The sequence below is a fragment of the Ctenocephalides felis genome, unplaced genomic scaffold (genome assembly GCF_003426905.1).
Source record: "Ctenocephalides felis isolate EL2017-DRISC unplaced genomic scaffold, ASM342690v1 CF-g0.4_SCAFFOLD_01492, whole genome shotgun sequence".
NCBI lineage: Eukaryota > Metazoa > Arthropoda > Insecta > Siphonaptera > Pulicidae > Ctenocephalides > Ctenocephalides felis.
In genome coordinates this window covers 35834504-35861357 of record NW_020537646.1, presented here as the reverse complement: position 1 = coordinate 35861357, position 26854 = coordinate 35834504, and the positions used below count along the sequence as shown (strand labels likewise).

Sequence of the window (26854 nt, the reverse complement as noted above, 5' to 3'; positions counted from 1 at the left end):
TAGCAATTATTATTTATATTACTATACTAGTTTATTATTTATATTAATGTTATTTAAGAGTAAAAGTTTAATTAAAAAATTAACTTAAATTCAAACGAAGATTTTTTTAAATTTATTATTGTGTACATAGAAAAGAGTGTGATTATAAAAAAAGTTTGTTGGTTAGTTCTTGAAGAAGAAAAGAATCCATAAGCCCAAAACGTAGAATAAAATAAGTGAAATATTAATTTTGTTTTGTGAAGATAAAATTTATTTTATATAATTCAGATAAAAAATCAATAATAAATCTAAATATTTAAAATTTTATAAATATAAACATATTTGATATAATAATAATTAATGGCGTTTTTATTAATTTCGTTTTGAACATTTTCTAACTAACGTTTCACAGATTATGTAATTTACTAACTATCTCATATTGAAATGAATGAAAAAAGAGTTATATATAAACTTTGTTATATATAAAGTTTTTTTTAATGACTACTACACTGAATAAACTAATAACGACAAATTAATGAGCGTATACTTCGTAACATAAAATACAAAAACATAAAAACCGCCCTTTGATTAACAATGCTACACCTACACCATCAAACAAAGCGCAAGCCAAGCAGAGTTTCGTAATTTTCAGTAGACTGAAATTTGTTACGCAGTGCGTTTAGCAATTCTTGTTGAATTTAGAATTTACTATAATATTAAAAAATATTCATAAAATATAGTAAGTCTTAGTTCGTGAATTTTGAGTGAATATTTAGTGAATAATAAAATGATCTATGATATCAAATATGTAATAATTTGCTAAAAACTTATTTTGTGAACAGTTTATAATTAAAATTAAGCGGTTAAATAACATAATTTTGAGTTTTATATTTAAAGCACGTAAGTATATTTATTACTTATATAAATCAACATACATATTTAGAAAACAATGATGTATTTTATATATTCTAGATTGACTAAATTGAAATGGATGTAAAATCAGCTGTAATATAAAAACTATCACATAGCAAGAATGGATTTGGTAAAAGGTAATAAAAATATTAACAAACTTATTAAATGAAGACTTTTCAATAACTTATTATCGCTTTTGAATATTTGGTATTCGTATTTCCAACAATAGTTTTTTTGTTTTAATTTAAAACTATAATTGTGCTGTTTTAAATTAATGTTAAAATTTTCTATTTACTGTATTTTTAATTATTTCAGATTTGACTGTGATAGAGTTCTAGAAAATATGAGTTTTAGATAAACTACAATTATATTTACTGCAAAATAATGCCTGAAATGTTTTTTTTGCTAAAAGCTAAGTAATTGAATTTATGAGTTTATAAAATGAATATATTTCGAAAATATTGCTATAAAATATTAATAAATTTTATCTTATTTCAGGTGTAATCATGATCGAATTCAAGAAAATGTTAAAACATGTGTGAAAATAAAATAAAACATCGAAATAATAATTAAGTCTGCAAATTGTTTGAATGGCTTGGTCTTTGTACAATTACGGCGATAGGATTAACAAAAATTATGATTATGATTTATCATTAAAATCCTCTAAATTATTATAATGACTGAAAATATTTTGATTGTTTTGTATCTTGTTATCATAAAATAATGTGTAAATTTTTAATAAAATTATTAAGATTCAATACAAAAACTATTTAAAAATGTATGTATTCATTTAGAATAAATAAACTTTTATTATCAATGAGTTAAATACTGTTTTTCTATATTAATTTAATAATATTTTTAAATGTGGGTTAAATAATAATTATGAATTTGGGGTAAATATTGTTTATTTATATTGAGCTTATATTGGTTTTTTATATAGGGTAAATATTGTTTATTTATATTAATCTTATATTGGTTCTCAATATTGAGCTTATATTGGTTTTGAATGGGATTTTAATATTGTTTATCAATATTGGTTTTATATGGGGCCTTTATTGGTTTTAATATTGGATTTATATGGGAAAATGTTAACAGAATAATATTATAGCAATATTGGTAAACAATATAGAGCCCATAAAAAGTACAATATTGCGCCACGATTCATTTCTACTAGGGGGGCAGTTCGATTATTGTTCACACCACTATTATTTTGTTGACTTCACGTAACCATCAAGGTTAAGTTCAAGTAAATATTGTTAACTAAGCATTTTTAACAAAAACAATTACGAGCATTGCCAGGTCCGAATTTCATAACAGAAATATTTCAAAGTAAAATAATTGTAAAGATAAGTAACAAAGTCAAGTAATAATATAAAAGACTCAGAAAGTAATATTGAAAAGTTAGTGACTCTAGTTAATGACTTTGAGTATCCTATCAAGAGTAAATTTACATCTGTTGATCTTTTCATTACGTCGCGATTTTTAATGTGGCTTTAAATGCCAGTAAGGCGAAATGCCTAAAGGATTTAGTGTAGCCATTGTGCCACTTTTCAGGCGATAGTGCCAATCCTTCATTTCAGATAGCCTAATATTAAATTGTTCAAAAGAAACAATAGGTATCTGACAAATAAATAATTAATAAGGGTAGGAAAAACCCGAATGGAGACTCGTAAGGTTAGTGAAAACCGCGAGATCTTAAATATATTTGACGTAATTTTGATGACTTATAAGACTCATGAATCCGCGGGAACGAGTCAATAAAATCTTTCAAATAAATTTATTTCGTTATTTTCATTTTAGGACCAAAACACGCTCGTTGATTTTATCGATTAAATCTTGCATGAGAATAATTTCCAAATGTTGAATTTAATTTAAATGTTGAATTTAGAAATAATTTTAAAAATATTACATAAGAATGAAATTTTAATCTTGAATATTGCATTAAAAAGAACTTTGAAGTTTGGTGTGAAAATAATTGAACTTGAAAACGCAAATTTCAATAATAATTAAACTTAATCAACTGCCCATACCACAAAATGTTACAGAAATGAAGGGAATAAATTTAAATTAATGTCAATAATAGCAATGTAACTATCCCCATAGAACAGAATTATAAATTGAAAAAAAAATAGGAAAACAGAAAAAGTCCATGTTTGAATTATTGATACTAAATGATTTCATTTTAAATTCAATTCAATTCGTTGGTGCTATATTGAACGAAAAATATTTCCTAAATTTTCTCTACAAATATAATAAATTTTATTTTGAAAATTTGTAAGCGATTGAGTAAATTTGTTTTCTATTATTTGCGTAAATAGCATAACAAGCTCTATCATATTTCTATTTTGAAATTTGAGTAAAGAAATATCACGTAACATTCGGATTCAAACCTTGACAAGGCACGCAATACACATTTGCTTATGATGTCTTAACTTTGTTAATTTATGAATCTTGATGTATTTTACAAAATTTTATTTTACTATTATTTAATTTTTTAAGTATTAATTGGCGACATATTTTATTCAATTAAAATTTCATTAATTTAATATTTTAATTTTGATTTTGAATAATTTTATTGTAATCTATTTATTTCATTTGACATATTAATGTTTTTATAGTTGCATTTTTATTTTTTTTTGATAATAACTAATTATGAATTTCGAGCGTTCAAAGCTTTAATTATTTATTCACCTATAACAAAAGTAATTTTGATGAGTAGTATCAATAATTCAAATGGAAACAAAATATAGAAAAAATATATATAATAATATATTTGTATCAATTATTCTGAAATTGAATGGCCCCTCATTTTTTATTAATATTGACATTCTAAACATGATAATTTCAATTTAATATTTTTATATTGTATATTTAGAATGTTCAAAATAAAAATAGAAATGTATTAATGTAGAAGTATGTGACAACACAAAATTATTAGATTACAAGACGAATCATCATTATCTTCCATTTCTATCTAGATGTAATGCATAAGAATGGCAACAAGTGTGCAATCTATTTTTTTTTTAATCTTCGAAGATTGATACAAGATTCTCCTACAGCTTCAGTTAGAAATAATCGCGCGATTTTTAAACATCCTATTAAAAATATTGAACTGAATCTGACAGAGTATTTTGATCATATTTTAAATTCGAATCAAATAAATAAATTAGCATACAAAATTCAACAATTTATGATAATATTAAATTTGTGAAAAAAAGAGAACTTGCACCTTGTTAATATTCTTATGCAAATAAACCAATTAATGATAGTGATAATGGATCAAATAATTAATTTTATCACAGAAATTTTTAGAAGTTTTATTGATATATATAAATCAATTAGGTCACAACTTCGTTTGTCTACTAATCATTTTAAAGCAGTCACACAAGTTATGCAACTATGCGAATTCATATGGCATTAGGTTGCATACTGTATCCAATAAGAATTTCCGAACAATGTAACTAATTATTGTTTATAATATTTTGCTGTATTATCAAAATCCTACTTTTGAAATTAAACAAGCTGTTGAAACTAAATCAAAATAATTTTAATGAACTATTAAAAATCACAATATGCAGCAAAGTATTACAACAATATTAGATTTTTTTTATGTTAATTTTTTTTATTCATATTATCATCAGAATTGTTATCTAATTACTATATTGCAGACATACTACAAAATTTTATACTTTTACTTTTTCATATTTTGCAAATTTTCAAATTTTTCTCTCTTTTGCTATAATCAATTGTACCATAGATTACTATTTTTCATTTATCGAGGACGATAAATTGCTTTAGAGGGGAGGAATCCCAAATAAATTGTAATTTCTTTGTTTTTTTTTTTTTTCTTTCAATTGTTAGAGGACTAACAATATTCTTTAGGGGTGGCGTGTTCTGTAATAACACGATCATACGTGCTTTTGATCAAAATATGAATTCATTGTTCAATGTTGATCGAAGTCCAAGATCTTTACATGAACGCGGAAGACGCCATTCCTAGAATTGACACGTACAATGTATAATATATAGAGTCAGAATTATTTGTACTAGCCAGTGATGTCTTAGTCAAAAGTCTAGCCATAATGTCTGAGAGTATGTCTTAGCACGAATCTATGCTAGTTTGTGATGTGAAGTTATTAAAGATTAAATAAAGTTATAGTCGAAATTAGATTCAGTGTTTGTATTCTACTTGTGTAAAGACATCTTTCAGCCTATACCAATATAAAGTGCTCACGGTTCTGAGGAGACTCATACCAGTGTTGTTATTTTCTATTATAAACTCTAAGCTCTGCCCACGACACCAGAACAAGGTTGGACTGATCTAGCACCCCTTGGAGAGTGGATCAATCTACATTTGGAACCCAACCCAATCCAATCAACCCTACAACAACAACTCATAACATTTCAATATGTACAAAAATGTAATAAATCTCACATTACGATTAATTAACATGAACTAAATTACTGTTATATCAAATGTGTGAGGCAGAAGTAAATATTTTTTGTTACGCGATATGTAACAAAATTGAAACAACTTGAACAAGATTATAAGAAAAAATTTGTTGTGGAGCATATGTGAAACAAAAAATAAAATGAAAATAGTTTCAGTATTATTTTTTTTAATTTTCTCTATATCGATTTGAACAAAAAAAGTTTTATTTAACAAAACAAATTTATATACTACATCAAAATACCAAGATGAAATATTGTTGACTAGATCATTAAAATTTCGATAATTTAACAATTGTACGTCATAATAATAATTTTAAATCATTAAAAAACATTTATTCATTTTGTGTCATAAAAAAGAAGTCAATTAATCAGAATATAATATAAAAAGTCAGAAGATTTAATTTGGAATAAAAATCACGTATTGAATAAAGTAGTGATTTTTCAGAAATATTTTATTCAAAAACATACATGTTACAATGCTCAGTGTTTTCTTCGAATGTTATTTTTACTGAACGTGAAACAATTTACGAAATGTTTCTCTTCTGTCACATTTGAACAATAAACATAAAAATTGTTTTTGGCAATCAGCTTTTACTTCTTGGGCATCTAATGGGCAAACTACACCCCGACGAGATGTTTGATTTTCAATAAAATATAGTTTACAAAAATGAACAGCTGCATATAGGAATGGCTAGCTTATTTTAGTGTTATGATATGATAACGACTATTAATCACTTCTAAAATATTGATTAATTTGAACATCAAAGCGATTAAAACCTCTCATTTACGATATTCGATTATTTTCCCTTATTACTAAAGGTAGTGCGAATGTGGTTCTTTGGATTCGTGGAGTGTAAAAGATGGGAACAGGGGAGACAAAAACTATGGGGGGAGATAAGGCAAAAAATCACCCTTCCAACCAGTTGTGTTGTGCTAATATTTTTTTATCGAAACGCTAATATTGAAAAATTGGTTCAAAAACCGGTTTTAATGTTTGTTCCATTTTCGTTCGAAAAGCAAAGAAACAAAGATCATTACAAAACCCATTTTGTGCATATATATGTAAGTTTATTACAATAATAGGAAAGTTTAATAAAAATTAGTTGAATTATAAATTATAAAATTCACTTATCAAATCATTTTCTGTATATAGCTTTTTTTTGCCGGCACTGCTTCCAACTAATTTTATAATATTGTTGACTGATATAAGAATATATTGTGCTGTAAATACTTATGTTAAATACAATAAAATAAAATTATAAGTAGTGTAAAACCACCTGAGTGGATATTATGTACTCATAGTAAGAAATTTAAGAGACAAGTATATTGTAAATGACTAATATACTCGCATACAAAGTCAATAAAACAATAAATAAAAAAAATCTTTTTATCACATTGAGAAACAAGTTATAGTTATCTGAAGCCACTCAAAATCCAAATTGTCGAACCATTAAGTATTGCGCGAATATTAGCGATCGTTCTTAATTAATACCCAATAAATATAATATTTGTTTGATGTTTTTGGCACGCGGTACCTTTTGCCGTGCTCTCTCTTCAGTTCGCCGCCGTACTTGGACCTACTGCCTACTAGCTCTATTATCTCCGGTATACTACTGGCGAACATCGCCTGGAACACAATTGGCGAAACGCGCGAGCGTTTTGCAACGATTTAGCATCGGTACACCACAAAATTTTTAATTATCATAATTAATTATTCAAAAATTATAGTATAAGAATTCATAATATATAGCAAATCAAGTTGACATTCAAAAAGATCAACATTTTATCTTGAACAATCGAGAACTTTGCCTATATATATGGAAGCTAGGGTCTATCTGTAACAGAGGTAACTAGTAACAGGCGTTTTTCAATAGGATTGTTAATGGTATTAAAATAATTTTTGGCTCAATTGGAAAAGCAAATCGTCCTGCATAATTTTGTCAAAGCTACTGTCTCGCAAGACGACGCAATAAACAGAACTATTTATTTTAAATTTTATATATCTTATTGTGTTTCAAATTTATCAATGATTGGAGTTAGTTGAAACAAAACCTTGGGGCTACCATACAAAAAATGTATACAGATTCAAGTGAAGAAGAATGAATAAAATAAAAAGTTTGTAAGATGTTAGCACAAGTAAAATGTGTTGCAGAACACATTGCAAATTTTATTAACTTCCCATAGGGTAAGTTATAGTAATCGCAAAAAAATCGAAAATAAAATTTTTTATATATCTTTAAATTTCAAAGGTTTTTGAACATTTTGGCAAACCTTAGAAAAAATGGACATATGTGTGTGTATGTATGTGTGTGGTACAAATTTTCGTCAACGATTTCGGGAACACCGATCAACCGATTTGAATAATTCAAACAACATTCGATTCGTATTGATAAGGAGACGTGCTAATTAGTTTTTGGTAAAGGCAGGTCTTGTCGTTCCGAAAATACGGGTTTTTAAGAGAACGAAGCGTCCGATTTTAATAATTCAAAAAACATTTTACTTGTATTGACAAGATCAACAACATTCAAGATCAAATATTTGGGAAGGCGGGTCCAGCGGTTATGGACTCTCAATAAAAATAAGTTAAAAAAATGTCATTTGGCGGTCAAAAATATTTATTGGACATATGTACATCAAATTATCAGATATTTTATAGAGATTTTAAAAACGCGTACACATTTTGTGTAAATTTTTGTGTCATTACGGTACGGGAAGTTCCAGCAACTTGCCTTAAGGCACGTAGTCATGCATCCCACTAGTTTGTATTATAAAATTATTTGTGGTTCACGTTAATTTATATTTAAAAATTTTAAATACAAAAATTTATATTACAGGTGGAGCGAATTAGCTCCAATATAAACTAGATGTTCTCTGATATTTTATATAAAACAAGAAAGTGTAACTAAAATCTTGATGTATAATAAAAATATTAGTGATGTGTTGAATTTTGGTTTTTAATTAAACCTTCTTAATTAGCAAAACCAATGTAAACTTGATAATGATAAATATTTATGGAAAATGCTCTCCAACAGAAGACATTACATTTTTATTTTCACAACAAGTCAATTTTCTCAAAGTAGAGAATGAATTATCAGAAGCACTATAGTCGCTTTTTTGCCGTTACTACTTGTTCCGGTAGATTTTACAATTAGCCCCAAAGCATTAGGTAAGTTGTTGTAATACCACAATTTTCTAAAAATTGATTAATTGCACAAAGTTTGTGGATAATTTTTTACTTGATTTAGTACAGGAATAGTTGCAGCAACTATGCATCTTTATTTCGAAAAAAAATAATCATTGGATTTCAGGATAAATAAAATGTTAATTAAAAAAAAAGTCTGTTACAAGCCACAGCTTCCCTATATAAAAATGCGTTCACAATTATTTGTGTTTTATTGAGTGGTTAATTTAGTGTTGTTGAAACAAAGGACTATTTATGTTGACCATTAAATATACTTCTATCTCGATTCATTTGCAAGCATCGTATATTACAAAAACATTCTCTGGTTATGATTGCAGCTGTTTATGCAACCGATATCTGAATATTTATATGAGCATACATATCGCAAATCATTCATTCCCAAATTTTCAATATTTGATAATTATAAAATTATGTGGTCTTTTATGCTAAATCGATATATTTTATCGCTATTTGAACCTTAAAACCAATTTACTAATCTACACAAACTGCCTGTTGTATATTATATGCAGGCAGCATGCACAAATATTTTTATTAGTTTATGGCTAAAAATAATAAACTGATTAAATTTACGGTCACATTTATTAGGGATGTTTAATCTATGGGTAGTGATTAGGTACACACAATAAAGTCATGCTTTTTTATATATTTTTTGTTTTAAATTATATATGAGTTTTATAAGATGTATAGCATTGAAAAAAGACAAAATTCATATCTAAAATAATAGGTTCATACATATAGGTGAAAATATACCATATGTTCACGCATTTATCTCCTCCTAATTCGGATTAAATAAATACATGAATTTGTACTAACATTTATTTAACGTAAAAGGTGCAGAAAGGGTGCAATTAAAAAAAGCATATATAGCTCTAGCAAAATTAGACATAATGTCTAATCAAAAATTGTATAATCGTAATAGTATACGATGTTTCTGTATAAAATATGAGACTAATTTGTCCAGCAGTAGATAATATATTTGATATTAGGACAAACTAATCTGTCAACACATAACTAACAAATTATTTATACACAACATTAAACATATTTGGATTTCTTTCATTTTTAAAGGATAGGATTAATACGATAAGTAATCAGTTACTCTCTTAAGTATATCTGTAAAAATATTTATATATATTTATATAAAAATCATAATTAATTATTTTAGTATATTTTTCAAAATCATTTCTTAATTTCTTCATAAAAAAAATATGTTCAGAATGCAAAAGCTACAAAATATAAATATTTTTACAGAATTTTCAGAAGCATACATCAATATCATCATTTTTTCATTAAAATACTGCCCGCGAAAATAAATATACAATGCTTTTGCAAAGCAAAATAGATTTTGTTATAAATTATCTTTTAATAAAACGCATTTTAATTTTATTAGTACCAGACAAAAGCGTTTGATTAATGTGATGGTTGATTATAGATAAACATCATAAATTATATGAGGGGTTGAGTGCTTTCTAAAGGTTTTGCTAGGTGGTGGATAAAATTAATTTAACTTTGATGGAACAGTTTTTATCGTTTAATGATTCTAAAGTAACTGTTAACATGTAAAATGTGTGGCATTATATTGGGTGTAAAATATCTTGGAAAATATTATTGGCATTGAAGCATGACCGTTAATATAATATTTGCATTGCTATTGAAGTTAAAATTAATGTTATATACGCAGGGAAAACAACATATTTCGTATTAAAAAAATTATAATTAAATTTATTATTTTGCAATATATCACTGAGAAATATTTTAATCAAATCTAATTCTCTCAATAGTCACATCTTTTTTCGCGATGACAATGAGCTGATAAATAAGCATATTTTGCTGATATTCCAACTTAGGTACCAGATTTTTTTAGAAGTAATATATATCAAGTTTTTTATCACAAATTGTCCCGAACTTTTGAAACTTTAATTTTTAATATTCATTTTTATAAAAACCTTAAAAGGAGTGCGTACCTAGAATTTTATATAAATTTTAAATTTATAACTTTTAGTATTAATCTATTAAATTTTTCATTACATTTTCAATCAGTAATTCATATGAATTATTTTTCAACAAAAATACTTTGGCTACACATGTGATCAATGCAGGTGTTTTGAAATATCCGGTACTAGGTGCCACTGTTTAAAATCATATTTTTTGATACCAAAGTTTGATTGATAGTATTAATCATTTTTAAGCAAAGATTGCGGCTTTTGTTAATCTAGTTTGATTTCTAACTCTGTTATCTAACATAAATCATAATTTAATAAACATTTCGTAAAATATTTTTTGATTTATTTATAATTAACCTTAGGTGTCCGCCACTATGGGACTTCACCATACGTATTGCATGAGGTCTATTTTTCAAAACTTCAATAAATTTTTATAGTTAAACCATTTCTCATAAGTCCTTAATACTTCAAGAGGTTCGATTTGACTATCAACTTTAAGTAACCCTAAGGTTCGCCTTGTAAGTAAATTTTTAATTGCATATTTCTAAATCATGAGCATTTCAAAAGTATTGATTAATAAAAAAGAACCGTATGCGTTAATAAATTTCAAAACTGAAATATCTCTCTTATAAATTTCACTAAATTTCATTGGTTATTTTTGTAGTTTTGTCGAATACGAGTTAATCGTTCCAAATAAATAAAAGGTTTAGGTTAAAACAATGACAATTTTTATGTATTTGTTACCCAATATAACGTCACACATAAAAGTCTACACCTTTTTCTATTTCTGTACTATAAGAAATGATATTCAGGTCTATTTATATAGTAGTCTATGCATACATTGACCAATAATTCATTATGTCTCAAAAGGGTGTGGAAGAGACACGCAAACAGTATTTTCCATGAACCGAAAGGCACACGAATTTGCGAGACGATTTATTCTGGCCCACGATAAAATCATTTCGTAATTGAATTTTCGAATTCTATTACGTTAATGATATATGGGCAAATTAATGGAAATGTTCTTTATCTCGGCCATATTTCGAATTCTTTTTAGAAAATTATTTTTATTCATTTTGAATTAATGATTTAAATAAAGATTATAAGCCACTTTACGTTAATTTTGCAAATGAAAACTTTTGCAATTCTTCATATAAATTTTTACTAAACAAAACTATACTAAACTACTACTACTAAATAATCAAATATAATCTATTATTCTAATCTGTAATTAAAAATGTTTAGAATCACTACATTACTCTATAAAACATCAATAATAAAATAAACATCATACTACTATTTTTTAGCTTCAGAAACTATACGAAATTTTCGATTAGAAGTTAATATTTTATTATTTAATCTAATAGAATTTTTAATTTTAGGTACTACATAAATAAATATTCAATTTTACCATATATTTCATCTAGGAAATATTATTGCAAAAATTTTCATAGCGGAGTGCGCAATCAGCAGGGTCTGTCGAAGCTTTTCAAGGAAAAATATAGCTTAAAGATGATTTGGGTATTTGTAGCAGGATTATGTAAGAGGCAGGAAAAGATAATATTTTTCCTTAACTTTTTAATATCAGCCCTACATGTGGAAATATATGAAAAAATCATATGACTGAAAATTATGGTATAGTAGATACTAAATGAATGATTTTTATGAAGTAGTAAAATGTCTGTCGAGAATATAGTGACCAATTTTCAAAAATTGTTGATTTTTTATAATTTTGTCTCGACGTATATATATGTACATATATATATATATATATATATATATATATATATATATATATATATATATATATATTTGATATGAAAACATTTCCTTCAGTGGGTATGATATAAATGACTCTACTATACATTGAAGAGAAATTTCACTTATAGGTTCTCAAAATTCGTTTTAGCTTTTATATCATCAATTCAAGGAAATATTTTCATTCATGCAAGCAATTCATAAACTTTGTAATCATAAATATCATCACAAAAGATTTCAATTAAGCTATTTTTTAATGTTGTGAAAATATTACGAAGTAGAAATAACAATTTTAAAATCTTCTGTGATCATATAATATCCATAAGGTATTATATCTGCATTTAAAACGGATTATTTCTGCAGGATTCAATTAGAATTTTATCAACGGATTCTGTTCACACTATACGAGTGTATATTTAACTATCAATCCTTAAATACGAGTATGGATAAATAAAATATTTAAATCCCATCGAACTGAGATGGGATATTTTTGAGATTATATTAAATTGCGAGAACGTCGGGTATTGGAGCGACCAATATTGTAAGAATTTGCATATGATTAAAATCATCAATTAAAAAAGATATGCTAATAATTTATATGACGGCGAAATATTTCAAATAAATTATATATTACTTCTCATTTATATATGAATATTGATAAATTGTTAAAAAAAAATTATAAGTACTGTTAATATAAAAGTCAAGAGCTGCAAAAGTACAATTTCTTCAACGAGAGACTAAAAACTCAATTTTTAAATTTAAATGATAAAAAATTATCGTACTGTTTTTTAATACTAAATAAAAAAATTAGTGATTAAAATTGGAATTAAATTAAATTAAATCACTATTGTTCGCTGTTCATATTTCTATTCATATCCATTATATTTTTCGTAGATGTGAATGCTTGATTGAAATTGTTTAATTATTTTAAGTTTTGAATAAATTTGCCTAGAACTCACCAATCCGACAAGTAAGAAAAAGACCAGGAACGTTCGGCCTAGTACAGTCTGACAGTAGACGTCACCATACCCTACCGTCGACATGGTGACGATCAAGAAGTAGACGCATGTCCAATAAGATAATTGCTGGGGATTACTAAACTCGAACGGATCGCCGGAATTTTCCAACTATAAATATAATTAAGCAATACATTTATATATATATATATATATATATATATACATGATAGTTTTGTCGACGTTGATACATATTTGTAATATTTTTGCAGCCCAATCGTCGAATTAAAAAAATTAAATAACAAAATTATTTATTCCATTAAACGTTTCGACACTTGATGTGTGTCATCATTCAGTAATCTAAAAAACATGTAACATAAATACAAAGTTGATGGTAAATATAAATATCAATTCAAAACGATGCTTTCAGAACATATGATAGACCTGAACCACATTTTTAACATGTCAAATCCTTCTATCCTTTACATTGAAAAAAATTGTGACCTTAGAAAGATAGTTGAGTCTTTATTTATATCCCTTAATACTTCTTGTGTAAACAAACGCAATTCCTCTCATCTCTTACATGACAGTTACAAAGTCATCATTAATTTCATGAAAAGTAATTCAATACAGTTTTAGAATCTTTCGTTCGTTATATTTCTTTTCTGTTTTTCTTTCCCCTTTCGTTTCTCACAACTCGCTCCCACTCCTTCATTACACGTGCGTGACTACACTGCGTTGTAACCTTGATCAGTGTCCACAATGCACCGCTATCAATAACATTAAATATAGGAGGGCAATATGTGCCCCTTCTATTTCTCGTTTGTTAATATAATAATATTTTATTATTTTACACAAATTTAGTGTTCAATCAATTTTCCATAATAATTATTTTTTTCTGTTGTTTTTACTGGTTTGGTATGTATAATTTCCTCCTTTTTATATATTTATATTTATCATCAACTTTGTATTTATGTTATATGTTTTTTAGAATACTGAATGATGACACACATCAAGTGTCGAAACGTTTAATGAAATAAATGATTTATATATATATATATATATATATATATATATATATATATATAATCACCAACAGAAGTTCCTACTAGTAAATGGTAAAATGCATAACAAATTCATACTTAGAAGAGATAAAATTAATAATGCGATCATTATTCAAGATTTTATAGACATGAAATTGCTTCAAAACTGCATCTCATTGCATTATTAAATGAAATATCATTTTGAAATATTTCTTATGATTATTTATCATACCAGATGTATGATTCCTGCCGCTGTCAACCAAACGGATATGAAAATGGAGACTAGTTGAGCAAGTCGTATGCTACTGGACGTTTTCAATATATTCAGGTATTGCAGGATGTCGGGAACTGTCATCAGGCGGAGAGCTCTGCAGAAACGGAGACCTGCAATAAATAATCAAATAATGAAATATACGAATAAGAGTTGGGTATGAGAAGTGCTAATATATGTACTTTTATATTTAAAATATTCAGGAATAAATATAAATAACGTTCAGGTGTAAACACCTGGTAACGAAGCAAAGTTGTAAACTTCCACGCATATGTAAATACTGAACATATTCAATAAGAAATATTAATTTATGAATGATTTATAATTATACCGAATTGCTGTAGGGTATTATAATATAAGAAACTAAAAACGTCCTGGTGTGAACACCTGGTAATGAAGCTCTGCCTGAAGATAATATATGTACACATTTTTGCAAGATTATTTTCTGAAACAAAAACTACCTTGTTTCAACAAATTTTTGAAAATAAAATATTTAAAAATTTTACAAAAAGATTTATGTCTAGAAAAATAAAATTATAATTAATATTAGCCATCTCGAAATACGTAAACTAGAGTATATAAAGGTATGCATGTCTTAGGAAATAGCAGTAGCCAAATCGCCAACAATGAAGAAATAATGTACTTTGAATAAAATTTATGCTATATTATTCTATTGGAAGCTAGTAGTTGTAAAACAAAAACACACAAACAAACAAATGAAAGAAAACTTATTTTGCTATTCACTGTCATATACTCTTTGATTTTATTTTTTCCAATTAGGAAAATTAATTATTTTGATACATTTTATATGCGGTAGAACGGGCCTTAAAGGTCTCGGGAGGAAAAGGTCTACCACCAATAAAAAACCACCAAAGTTAAGAATTTTTTATCAACAATATTTGAATGTAGAGGGAAATAGATGTATAACAAACCATCATCTTGATTCTCAATGCGTCGCTATCGGGAGATAAACGGCAATTTTTGAAAATCCATAGTAAAAGTATTTTGTTTCGTTGTTAGTTTTTTGGTTGTGAGCACTGTGATTTAGTTCAGAAATCCTTACTATATTTTTTATTAATATTTTATATAATTGTTTAATAATATGTAGTGATAATTTTAAGTAAGATTTAACCGCTTTTTATACAATCACTATAAAGGCTTACACATGCGTGGAGTAAAAATAACCAACTAAACCTTTCTTTCTGGCAAAAGTGTAAAAATAAAAAATAGCAAATAAAAAAGTAAATTAAGTTGAATAAAACAAATTTGCAAAGATGCATTAAATAAATAGTTATTCAAACTCTACTTATAAATATTTCAGACAAAATACCATATCAAGCTAATTAACAGTGTTATCTCTGTAAAAAATACACCCATGACATTTATATTTTGCATTGAATAATATAGCTATTACTTTGTGTAATTCCTTAAAAATTAAAATAAAACGTTGGACATGTTTGCCTCCTGATGACCACGTATCGAATTTTTGAAAAACATAAAAAACACATTTCTACAATCATGCCTTAGCTAAGAGTTTTACTTAACATAGTCAGATAGTTGTCTGTTATGTGTTATTTGTTATGATATAACTAGTTTGGTTTTCAAAATATAATTACTCAAAACCAATTTGGACCTTTGTGCGCCGCCCTACTTTAATCTAAAACTAAAATGGCAATAGAAAGAGAATATTTTGTTTAATTTGACAAAGATTATGAAAAAAAAAAGATTTTTCGAAAATCTTTTCTAAATTCTAGGTTTTAAGTTATACATATTTTGCATAATATCAGAGCAAAGTATTGTAATGTTAATATTTTGTACTTACAACTAACTGATATAAAGTTTAAAGTAATTTGTAAAATTTAGTATTTGACGAGGGTAATAAATTTGCATATTATCGTATTATATACTATATGGTAGTAGGCAATTGTATTATTTGAATATGGTAGTCAATATACTCGTATTATATATTACGAAATATATTGTTATTGTTGCATGTGTTCATACAAAAAATTTTCATCAAATTGTGCTATTTATTTTAACGATAAGAAATAATTAAACAAAAATTCTTATTACTGTATTATATTCAGAATTAGTTGCTCTTTTATCTCTAAAGGATGTCTCAAAAGATTTGTACATTAATAAAAGATTGCGTTTTAACATTTATTAGCTAATAGTCTGTATTCAAACAAATATGAATGAATGTGGTTGAATTCAAATCGATTTAGTAGCGTCAAATTGACATTTTACTACACAAATATAAATCATCTTAACCCTAAACTATACTTATACCAAATATATAATTATTCTTTTCTAGCATTTTCATTAAATTTTTTATCCTCAGATCATAAAAACACGAATAGTAAGCTAATAATGAACGTATCAATTGAATAATATTGTCAGATTATTTAAATTCTATTCAGTATCAGAATCTGAATAGAATTGAATAATGAATGAATGATAATTCATAAAAAAAAAAACAATTGATGGAAAGTTCAGCGATCCTTTCCACCGCCTGTGATTTATCATCCAGCTGATGCAAAACAAATAAAAAGGCGTGAGAGTGAAATCAAATTGTAATAAATCAGTAAATCAGTTTACAGCCGGTGCTTTTTGACATTTCCCTGCCCCGCATGGCACCAGTTTGGTACAGTTTATTTGCATTATCTAATTTATATATAATATATATTTAATTACAGCACAGGGTTCTCATACAATGATATATAAATTATTTATTAATATAAGGTTCAAAATAACGATGTGTAGATTAAGTCATGGATGTTTTTATCTTGATATCTCTATAAAATAAAATCGTAAATAGACATGCATCACAATATTGGGTTGGTGCTTTTGGCTTTTTAGGAGAGAGCCTGCTAGAGGCTTCAAAATTTTGAGAGAAGAAAGTAAATATTTAATTGAAACAAAACTTTCAGGTTATACTGTTCTAAATTTTAACATTTTTCTCAATTTTTTTTATTAAAATATATGTTATAATATATATACGAAGTCTAGATTCACAATAGTATAGATTCTAGTTGAACCTAAAAAATCTAGAAAAAAGTGAGAAATTCACCCAATTTTCGCAAATTAAAAAAATCATGTTTATCGATAAAAAATTTCACTTTAGATTGTTTAAAGAGTGAGTTAATTATAACTTTTTTTTAAAGTTTTTTTAGGTTCGACTGAGAGAGATTATAATCCTGAATACAATCAATTTTGTCTCATATCCAAAGGACGTTCAAGTTTTTACCTATCTTTCCCGCCAATTAGGAAGAATCGAAAAAATTAAAAACCGGGAAATTGCGCGTCAAAGTTTTCGTTCCGCTCGTATACATGCTTGACGTTTGCTAACTATTTTTTTGTAACTCCGAAAATAATTTGAATTTGTTTCTGAAATTTCAAAGATATATTCTTGGCTAGTTTTGGAAGACATGTTTGCAAAAAAGAGGATCGACTTTTTTTTAAGCCTCTAAAGCAAGCTCTCCCCTTAAGCATTGAAAAAACTTTGCTTTTAGTATAATTTATGTTAGTGCTATACTTTGCCGATTGTTATAAAATACTGGTCATATTCGTGTAAATTCCCATGAATAGTGTTGGTAGTGGGTTATATTTAAACGGAGTTCATGAACAAATATTTCTACATTTAGTTATTCAAGTTATTTGTTTTTGCAAAGGAAAGAAAGAAGCTGCGGATCACAAACATATATGTAAAGTTATGATGATGACTGTTTAATAAACGTACATGTTTGATAAAGTTGGTATAAAAATCCCTGTTCTGGGAATTTTTGCCTCAAAAATAAGCATTGTTCTGTTCAGCATACTGACGTTGATGATGACCAAATCAAAGTCGTAATTGAACAGGACATAAATAGTAGAGATATGGCGAAAATGCCACATGTATCGCTCACAACAATTGAATAAAATTCAAAGTATTTTGGGTTATTGAAAAAAGTTAATAGTTGGGTATCCAACAAATTTAAATTTTATTTAGAACAATAAATTAACTGTTGCGATTCCATTTAGAATAATAAATCAACTTACGGTTACACGAAACATATACAACTTTTTTTTGAAAAAAATAGTCATAACCTAGTTATGAAACATGGGTCCTGAACAGGAGCATAGTTCGGAAACGATCATTATACAAATCCTTTGAACTAGCACATGTCATGATAGTAATTTGTGGGAATAGATGTTGTGTTATTAAAATTATGCAACAATAATTAATATTAATTAATTAATGGAACTAGGTTAAGTACTGAGAGAAATACTATAAATGAAGAAGAGCACATCGGGATTCTGCAAAGTACTGGCTCTTAGTAGGGAAGTTATGCCACATCTCCAAACTGCTCTGATCTAGTACTATCCAATTACCATTTATTTCGAAACTCACAAAATTCTTTGAAAGGCAAAACTGTCACGAGTACTGGTCACTTCAACCCGCACTTGGATTAGTTTTTTGCTGTTCTGGACCAGAAATTTAATGGGCCCAGAAGCAGCAAAAACCCATCAAGCAGCTCAAAGAAAGGTGGCAAAAAGATATTGAGCAAAATAAAAAATATACAATTAATAAAATATAATTATTAATAAAAGTTATTCTACAATAAAAGAAATAAAATTACTTTGTTACAAATCGAGCAAGGTTCGAACTTGCGTCCACAACGAGACCGTTACACCATGGAACACCCTGTATTTATATATACAAATATGTATATACGTATGTGATATAAGATGTATTCGTATATTACATACATGCACAATAACATTAATCTTGTCTTAAACTTTTTAAAGAGCTCGTTATTTCTTTGCAATAAATTACTAACGTCTCGCTGCTCGGAAAATTTCAATTTTATATCGGATCTGCATATTTATTATAGCACTTTAGCGTTCCTCGACTCTGAACAGAGCCAGTTCGAACAAAATCAATACTCTATATCGGAATCATTACAGCGTAAGCTAACGCAGACAAATGGCATTTGCAAAAGTTGAAAACGAGAAAAAATATAAAAGGAAAAACCAAAAGGGAAAAATTGATTCTCAGAAACGTACAATGAAAGCCGAGCCAGAAACGATTGATAATTCATAACAATTACGATATTATTATCAATGGTGTGCTTGGGATATTGTATTGAGTGCAAATGTGAACGATATTCCATTATTTCACACTAGATTGATATTCTATAAGATCAAGAATGATAGTAAAATAAAAAAATAAATTTTAAATATAATAAACTTCTCAATTTATGTTATCAATTAACAAAAGCAACTAAAATGATCTAATAATATAGCAAAAGCATAACCGAAAACAATTTTCAAAAAAAAAGTAGTAATGTAGTTTTTAACACTAATTTTTTTCCAGAATAGTGCTCACAATTTTTCTAACATTATCATATTAAATAGATAAAAATTTTATTGACATTTTAAACATTCTATAAATTTTGATAAATATTATGCAATGAGGCCTCTTGTTTACTTTCGCAGATTAAAAAGTGGCTTGAATTGAAATACAAGTTACATATGATTTATTTGCTGGCCACATTTTGTACAAATAACACTGTATATAATCTTAGCCTGGTATTTCGTCTGAAATATTCATTAACAGAGTTGGAATAACTATTGAACTGTATTATCTTTTCTAAAATTGTTTTTTATACTTAATCTACTTTTTCATTTACTATTCATTATAACTCACACCTTTGCCAGGGTAAAGTTTCAGAACTAGCTTTTTACACCATCAACATATAAGCTTTTATCGAGGTAATATAAAAAAATATTGATTCTAACTCAAAATTGACAATACTTCTAAATAATTAAATTCTATAAAATAATTAAATTACGTGTACTTAAAAATTATTTTAAGGTCTAGTAAACTAAACAACAATACTCACAGTCTTTTTTATACCACCAACTTCTAAGCTTTTATCGAGGTTATATACTAAATATTGATTCTAACTTAAAATTGACAAAACTTCTAAATAATTAAATTCTATAAAATAATTAAACAACGTATACTTAAAAATTATTTTAAGATCCAGTAAACTAAAAAACAGTGCTCACAGACCTTTCTATACCATCAACGTGTAAGCTTGTATCAAAGTTATAAAAAAATGATATTGATTCTAACTCAAAATTGATAATACTTCTCATAAAACAATCAAATGACGTGTACTTAAAAATTAGTAAGTTTAGTAAACTAAACAACAGTGCTCGCAGTCCCTTTTATACCACCAACCTGTGAGTTTTTATTATATAAAAATATTGATTCTAACTCAAAATTGACAATACTTCTTATAAAAGAACTAAATAATGTGTACTTAACAATTATTTTAAGGTCTAGTAAACTAAACAACAGTGCTCACAGCCAAAAAAAAACTAACAAGAAAAAAAAAATTGTTATGGATTTTCAAACATTGCCGTTTATTTAGCAACGTCGTAACGAATCAAGGTGATGAAGGCTGATTATAGATCTTACTCCCTGTACTTTCAAATATTATTGTTAAGCAATTCTCAACATTACTATTATTTTTTTCATTAATATTACAATTATGCAAGGCATACAAAAAATGTATAATATAGTAAATATACTATTGTTTTCATTAAAAAAATATTTTTATAAAAATTAAAAGAAATTGTTGTTCTAACGATTATATAAATAATCACATAAACAATCCTTATATATACCAAAGTCTCGTTTTTTATATTAACATTGATGAGTATGTTTAATTTATACAAAATAAAATAAAATCGCTAATAATAAAGCATGGAATCAAATCAGTTTGATATGATTACAATATGTAAGCTTCTATAAATAATAGTTTAAGTCGACATCTAAATCAATGTTAAATTTCCAGAATCTAGCAATAACTTACCAATCCATGTGCGATCCAGATAAATGGAGACGAATGAGGGCGGTATCGTAAAATAATCGACGAACGAATACATCTCCAGCATGAACCACAATTTGTCGCTAGCTGCTATAAACTGTGGAAAAGTCGTAAAACACACATTAAACTCAATCATAGGCATTAAAATGTAACTACAACTATTTACCACTAGTAGCTGTAGCTGCTAATATCACTTGGGAATTATCATAATTTTATTAAGCCAAGTTATAACTACTTAATCATATTTTATGTACTCGACACGATTTGTAAAATGACTAGAAATTTTATATATTTATACATTCATGTTTTGAATTAAAATATGTACTTCTGCACAAATTATTAATTAAAAGTTACTGCAAGTTTGATTATGAATGCATTTTAATAATTGTTTTTCAGATACATGTAATAAGCCACGTGATGAATAAATTATCTTAAAAATATTTAGATAATTCAATTGATTCTTTTATTATACGTTGAAAATTTTACTCAAATGATTATTAACTTCCCGTGGGGTAAATTATAGTAATCGCAAATAAATCGAAAATGAAAATGTTCTACATTCTCATTCTAACATACCTTAGAAAAAATGTATGTATGTGTATGTGTGTGTGCGTGTGTGTGCGTGTGTGTGCGGATACAAATTTTCGTCGACGATTTCGGGAACACGGTTCAACTGATTTCAATTATTCAAAAAACATTCAATTGCTGTTCATAAGGAGGGGTGAGGAGTTTTTGGCATAGGCAGGTCTAGCCGTTTCAAAGATACGGGGCAAAAAGTGCCATAAACGGTAACCCAGTTTTTAAGAGAACGGAGTGTCCGATTTTAAAAATTCAAAAACCATTTTACTTGTATTAATAAGATGAACAACTGATTTTCATAAAGGCAGAACTAATCTAGTAAAAAAAATACAAAAAAATGCCATTTGGCGGTCAAAAATGATCATTAGACATATGCACATAAAATTATCAGACTTTTTATAGAGATTTTAACAATAAGTATAAATTTTGTTTACATTCCTATGGATTCCGTATCAATGTTTACCCGTTAGACAGCAACGCGGCGCATACGCGCTTCGATATTTCGTCTCTATGCAGTTAAAGCAGTACGATTGCTTTGAAGAAAAGTTCAGAAATTCCAAAATATTTTTTATCAAAAATTTATAGTTTCTCAAGAATCTAATTTTTTCAAAGCAATTTTTCTTCAAAAATGTTTATCTTGTTAATCAAATCAAATATGATGTGTAATCATTTGTAAACTGAACAAAATTAATATTCAAATATAATATTCTAGACAATTTTTCAGCAATAATTTTGATAATTTACTAGTTAGCTGCAGGAGAAGTCAAATAAATGGTGATTTGAACATTTGTCTATATGGAAATGCTGAAAGACTGTCCTTAAAAACGATATATTAGTCAAAAAATCAAATAATACAAGAAAAGGGCGAGTATCACAACCGTCCCTGGGGGTGTGGACGGTATAAAAATTGGTTAAAATTAATAGCTATAAACACCAAAATAGATTATACTTTAATGGATTGGATTTTAATGATCAGAAATTTGTAACAACATAACATAGAATGAAGTTTATGAATATAATATAACAATATATATAAAAAAAACATTTTTTTTTAAACAAGTTAGCAAGAAGTTGAGAAATCTTTTTTGTCGTATTGAATATTCCTTTCCCTTCCTCTTTCGTATTTTATCTTATGTTAGTTAATTTAAATTCTTTTATCTGTTTAAAATTCACTAGAAAACGACAACCGTACCCACAAAATCTGTCACAACCGTACCCAACAGACACTTTTGCAAACATCATTAAGACTGAGCTAAATTATCTAAGCAAAAGATGGTAATTAACTTCTAATGTTCAACCTACAGTAAAATAACAAATAAAGTGATCTAGTCGTAACAAGTAACAGTTATTATTAAAAGAAATTGAACTAAAAAAATTTTTTTTTGACACTTTGTGGTATACAGATCATTTTAATGTAGCGCGTTGCAATAACGGAAACTTGTCCGAACAAACATACATTGCATTTTGCTCCCTTTAAACCCTATCTCAAAATCACTGTCGTTTAGCCGTTATGACGACTGGTCACTATTGTACCCTGGCACAACCGTACCCAGTCTGTCCTACCATTCTTTACTACTTCAATTAAATATTAGTTTAGTAAATTCAATTGATAAATAACATTGGTAAAATTCACAGTTTCCTCTATACATACTAGATTTCTTGAAGATATATAGATCATAGAAAACTCTAACTTTTATTTGAATTTCACAAGTATGACATAGTGACTGCAGCAGTAACTTTTATCAAAAATATTGCATTCATAACTCTCGTAAACTAGTAACTTGCAGAACCGTTTCGGCAAATAAAAGCACCGAGTGCCTATATAATACAGATCTCTTTGTACAAAATGCACACTCATACCCTGGTAAAAAGTATAATATGGAATTTGTCCATACGAGATACCGAAGCGGAATTGCTCTCAGTACAATATCGTACGAGGGATTGTAATAAAAAATCTCCGCTTTGTAAGCAAAATCACAAATCTGTTTTAACACGACCGGTCTTATCTACAGTAGCAAGAGGAAAAAATGCTAAAAGAGAATATATCGAAGTTATACATCATTCTATAAATAGATTTCCTTCCATAAAAAGTATCGAACGATTTTTATGCGCCAGAAAAAAGTGCGTAATTTAATATATGATCTTTTTTGCTTATGGATATTATATGCAAAGTGTATATAGAAGGATGTATCAAATATGTAAAATTGTAGCATGCTGTGACTTTGAAATGCAAAATGCTGAAAAATGTGTTAGAACAATATATTCTGAAAAAATATATTATGATAAATTAATTGCCGAAAGCGTAATCTGATATAGCTTTTTTAAATCTCTACCAAAGTTTGCTATAATACGCCTAACATTAGAATGATAATTGACCCAGTAGACCCATTTTTTACTCTATTTATAATATATCGTAGAGCAGAGTAGACCCAAAGGTCCTTTTGACTTTCAGTAGTTATATCGTTCGAACTAAATGAACTATTTTGACAGACAGACAAACAGAAAGAAAAATTTATTTCAATATATTGTTATACAAGTAATGTATATACTATGTTTTATATGTGAGTGTTTCTACCCTCGGGTATTCCACTCAAAAATTTCTAATTTTACATTTCGTTCAGTGGCTATTTATATTCATAAAACATTTCAAACATATGACAAGGACTACCTAAATGAACTACGATATAACACATAACATGTATCAAACAAACAACTATCGAACTATGTTCAGTTAACTGTGATTCTAATTCCCAGTTAACTCTTTACTATAGAAATATGTTTTTCACTATTAAAATTTGTCATCTGTCCCTTTTTGCCCCATGGCGGTGTAGGAAGAGAAAGTTAGAAGACAGACAGATCTAACGTGTTTTTATAAATGGAGTTTGCGAACAAATTTTATAGAAACAATTTTCACAAATATTTTATTGTATATAACCTTGATCTGGTATTCCGAAAGAACTATTCATCAGCAAAGTTCGAATAACAATTAATTTAAAATATCTCTTGTGAAATTGTTATTTTTTTCTAATTAAATTTACTTTTTTATTAACTATTTATTATTGTTTACACCTTTTCCAATGTAAGGGTTTAGTTGGTTCTTTTTATCTCTGCCACATGTAAGCTTTTATGGAGGTTATATCATATAAGTTGTTGAATCTAACTTTAAAATTACAATACATCTTAGAAAACATTTAAATTAGATATTACTAAAATTTATATTCAGGTATCATAAACTTAATAAGAACTCAAAAATAAAAAAATACCATAAAAAAACTTTTTGTATTGATCCGTTTGTCTCCTAATAGCAACGTCTTAATAATTAAGGTGATTCCACATTTTTGCCTTTTACATTAAAACGGTACAACTATAAAATTTTGTACTTCTCTTGTTTTTGAGATATTGATGGTGGATCTTTTTACCCGCGGATCTTTAAGCCTGCTCCGCCCTATATATTCACCAAAATAATTACTCATATAATATTTAAATGTTTCCTTTGAATTTTAATTTGCAATTACCTACATACTGAATGGTATAAAGTTTTTTCGTTTTTTTCATATTCATATAAAACTAGTATACAATTTTTTTTCATACAGTATTAGACTGATTTAAAATTCAAATAATTAATAAACATTCGACGGCCATTGAAAATACTACTAATCAAATTCAAGTATTCATAACATTTTATCACATATGTAATAAATAAACTGGTGCGTTCAAAGTGAATATCACTATTCCTTGCTTCATTGGATTATAGAAGCCACAATTAAGATCTATTTATTTAATTTCTCAATTTCAGATGCAGTTAGCAATATCTGATTTAATATTAATTATATTTAATAGTTTAGGAACATAGTTTTCTAATAATATTACATTGATTAAATAATCAATTATTAATTAAATAATTATTAATAATAAATCATTTTTTCTCACCATAAAGGTAAAAATAAGCTTGTTAAGTACTAACATTGATTGAAATTATTGGGAACTTTGTCAGTTGTATATGACGTCTAAGGAAACAATAATACTTGGAGATTACTTTAACGAATAACGAGCAATCAATATGTTCACAAAAACATAAAAACAAAAATAACGTAGAAAGAAATTGTGATCGAGATATTCGTACCATGGCATAAAATCTAGGTCATACATATCGAATATTTGGAATCGAATTACAATGCAATTAGTAAATTTATTTTACTTCCTGAATACCATTTAGATTATTAGGATATGATCAAGACAAATAATACGGTTTGATGTAAATATATAGAAAAATAATGATAAATGAGTAATTCAATATTTGTACTTATATATATATACATATATATATATATATATATATATATATATATATATATATTATGTAGGGTAGAGCAGAGCTTAAATGTTCGCGGATAACTAGATTCATCAATATCTCAAAAACCAGTAAAGTTAAGAATTTTTTTTATCAACAATATTTGAAAGTAGAGGGAAAATGATATATAACCAGTCATCACCTTTATTCTTACGACGTCGCTATCAGGAGATAAACGGTAGTGTTTGAAAATCCTTAACAAAAGTGTTTTCCTTCACTGTTAGTTTTTTTAGTTGTAAGCACTGTTATTTATTATATGATGCATCAACCTAATTTTTAAGTATTCGTTATTTAATTGTTTTATGAGATGTATTGTTAATTCAAAATTGGATTCAACAATTTTTATATAAAACTTCTATAAAAGCTTACTGTTGGTGGGATAAAAACAACCAACTGAATCTTTACCCTGGCAAAAGTGTAAATAATAAAAAATAGTAAAGAAAATTAAGTTAACAAAGCAATTTTGCAAGAGGTAAACAATTAATATAATTATATTTTAATTCATATGCTAATGAATATTTGTTTTG

General features: G+C 26.9%; 1 protein-coding gene across 1 annotated transcript in view; it reads right to left on the bottom strand.

Moving 5' to 3' along the window:
* The window catches only part of LOC113371623 (calcium-activated potassium channel slowpoke), a gene marked incomplete at its 3' end in the record, with an annotated part of 174769 nt that overhangs the window by 63428 nt on the left and 84487 nt on the right, over positions 1–26854 (bottom strand). Inside the window, 4 exon segments of the mRNA XM_026612267.1 lie at positions 6879–6970; positions 13206–13373; positions 14478–14629; positions 21383–21494. Of these exon segments, the coding sequence (XP_026468052.1) occupies positions 6879–6970; positions 13206–13373; positions 14478–14629; positions 21383–21494 (524 nt within the window).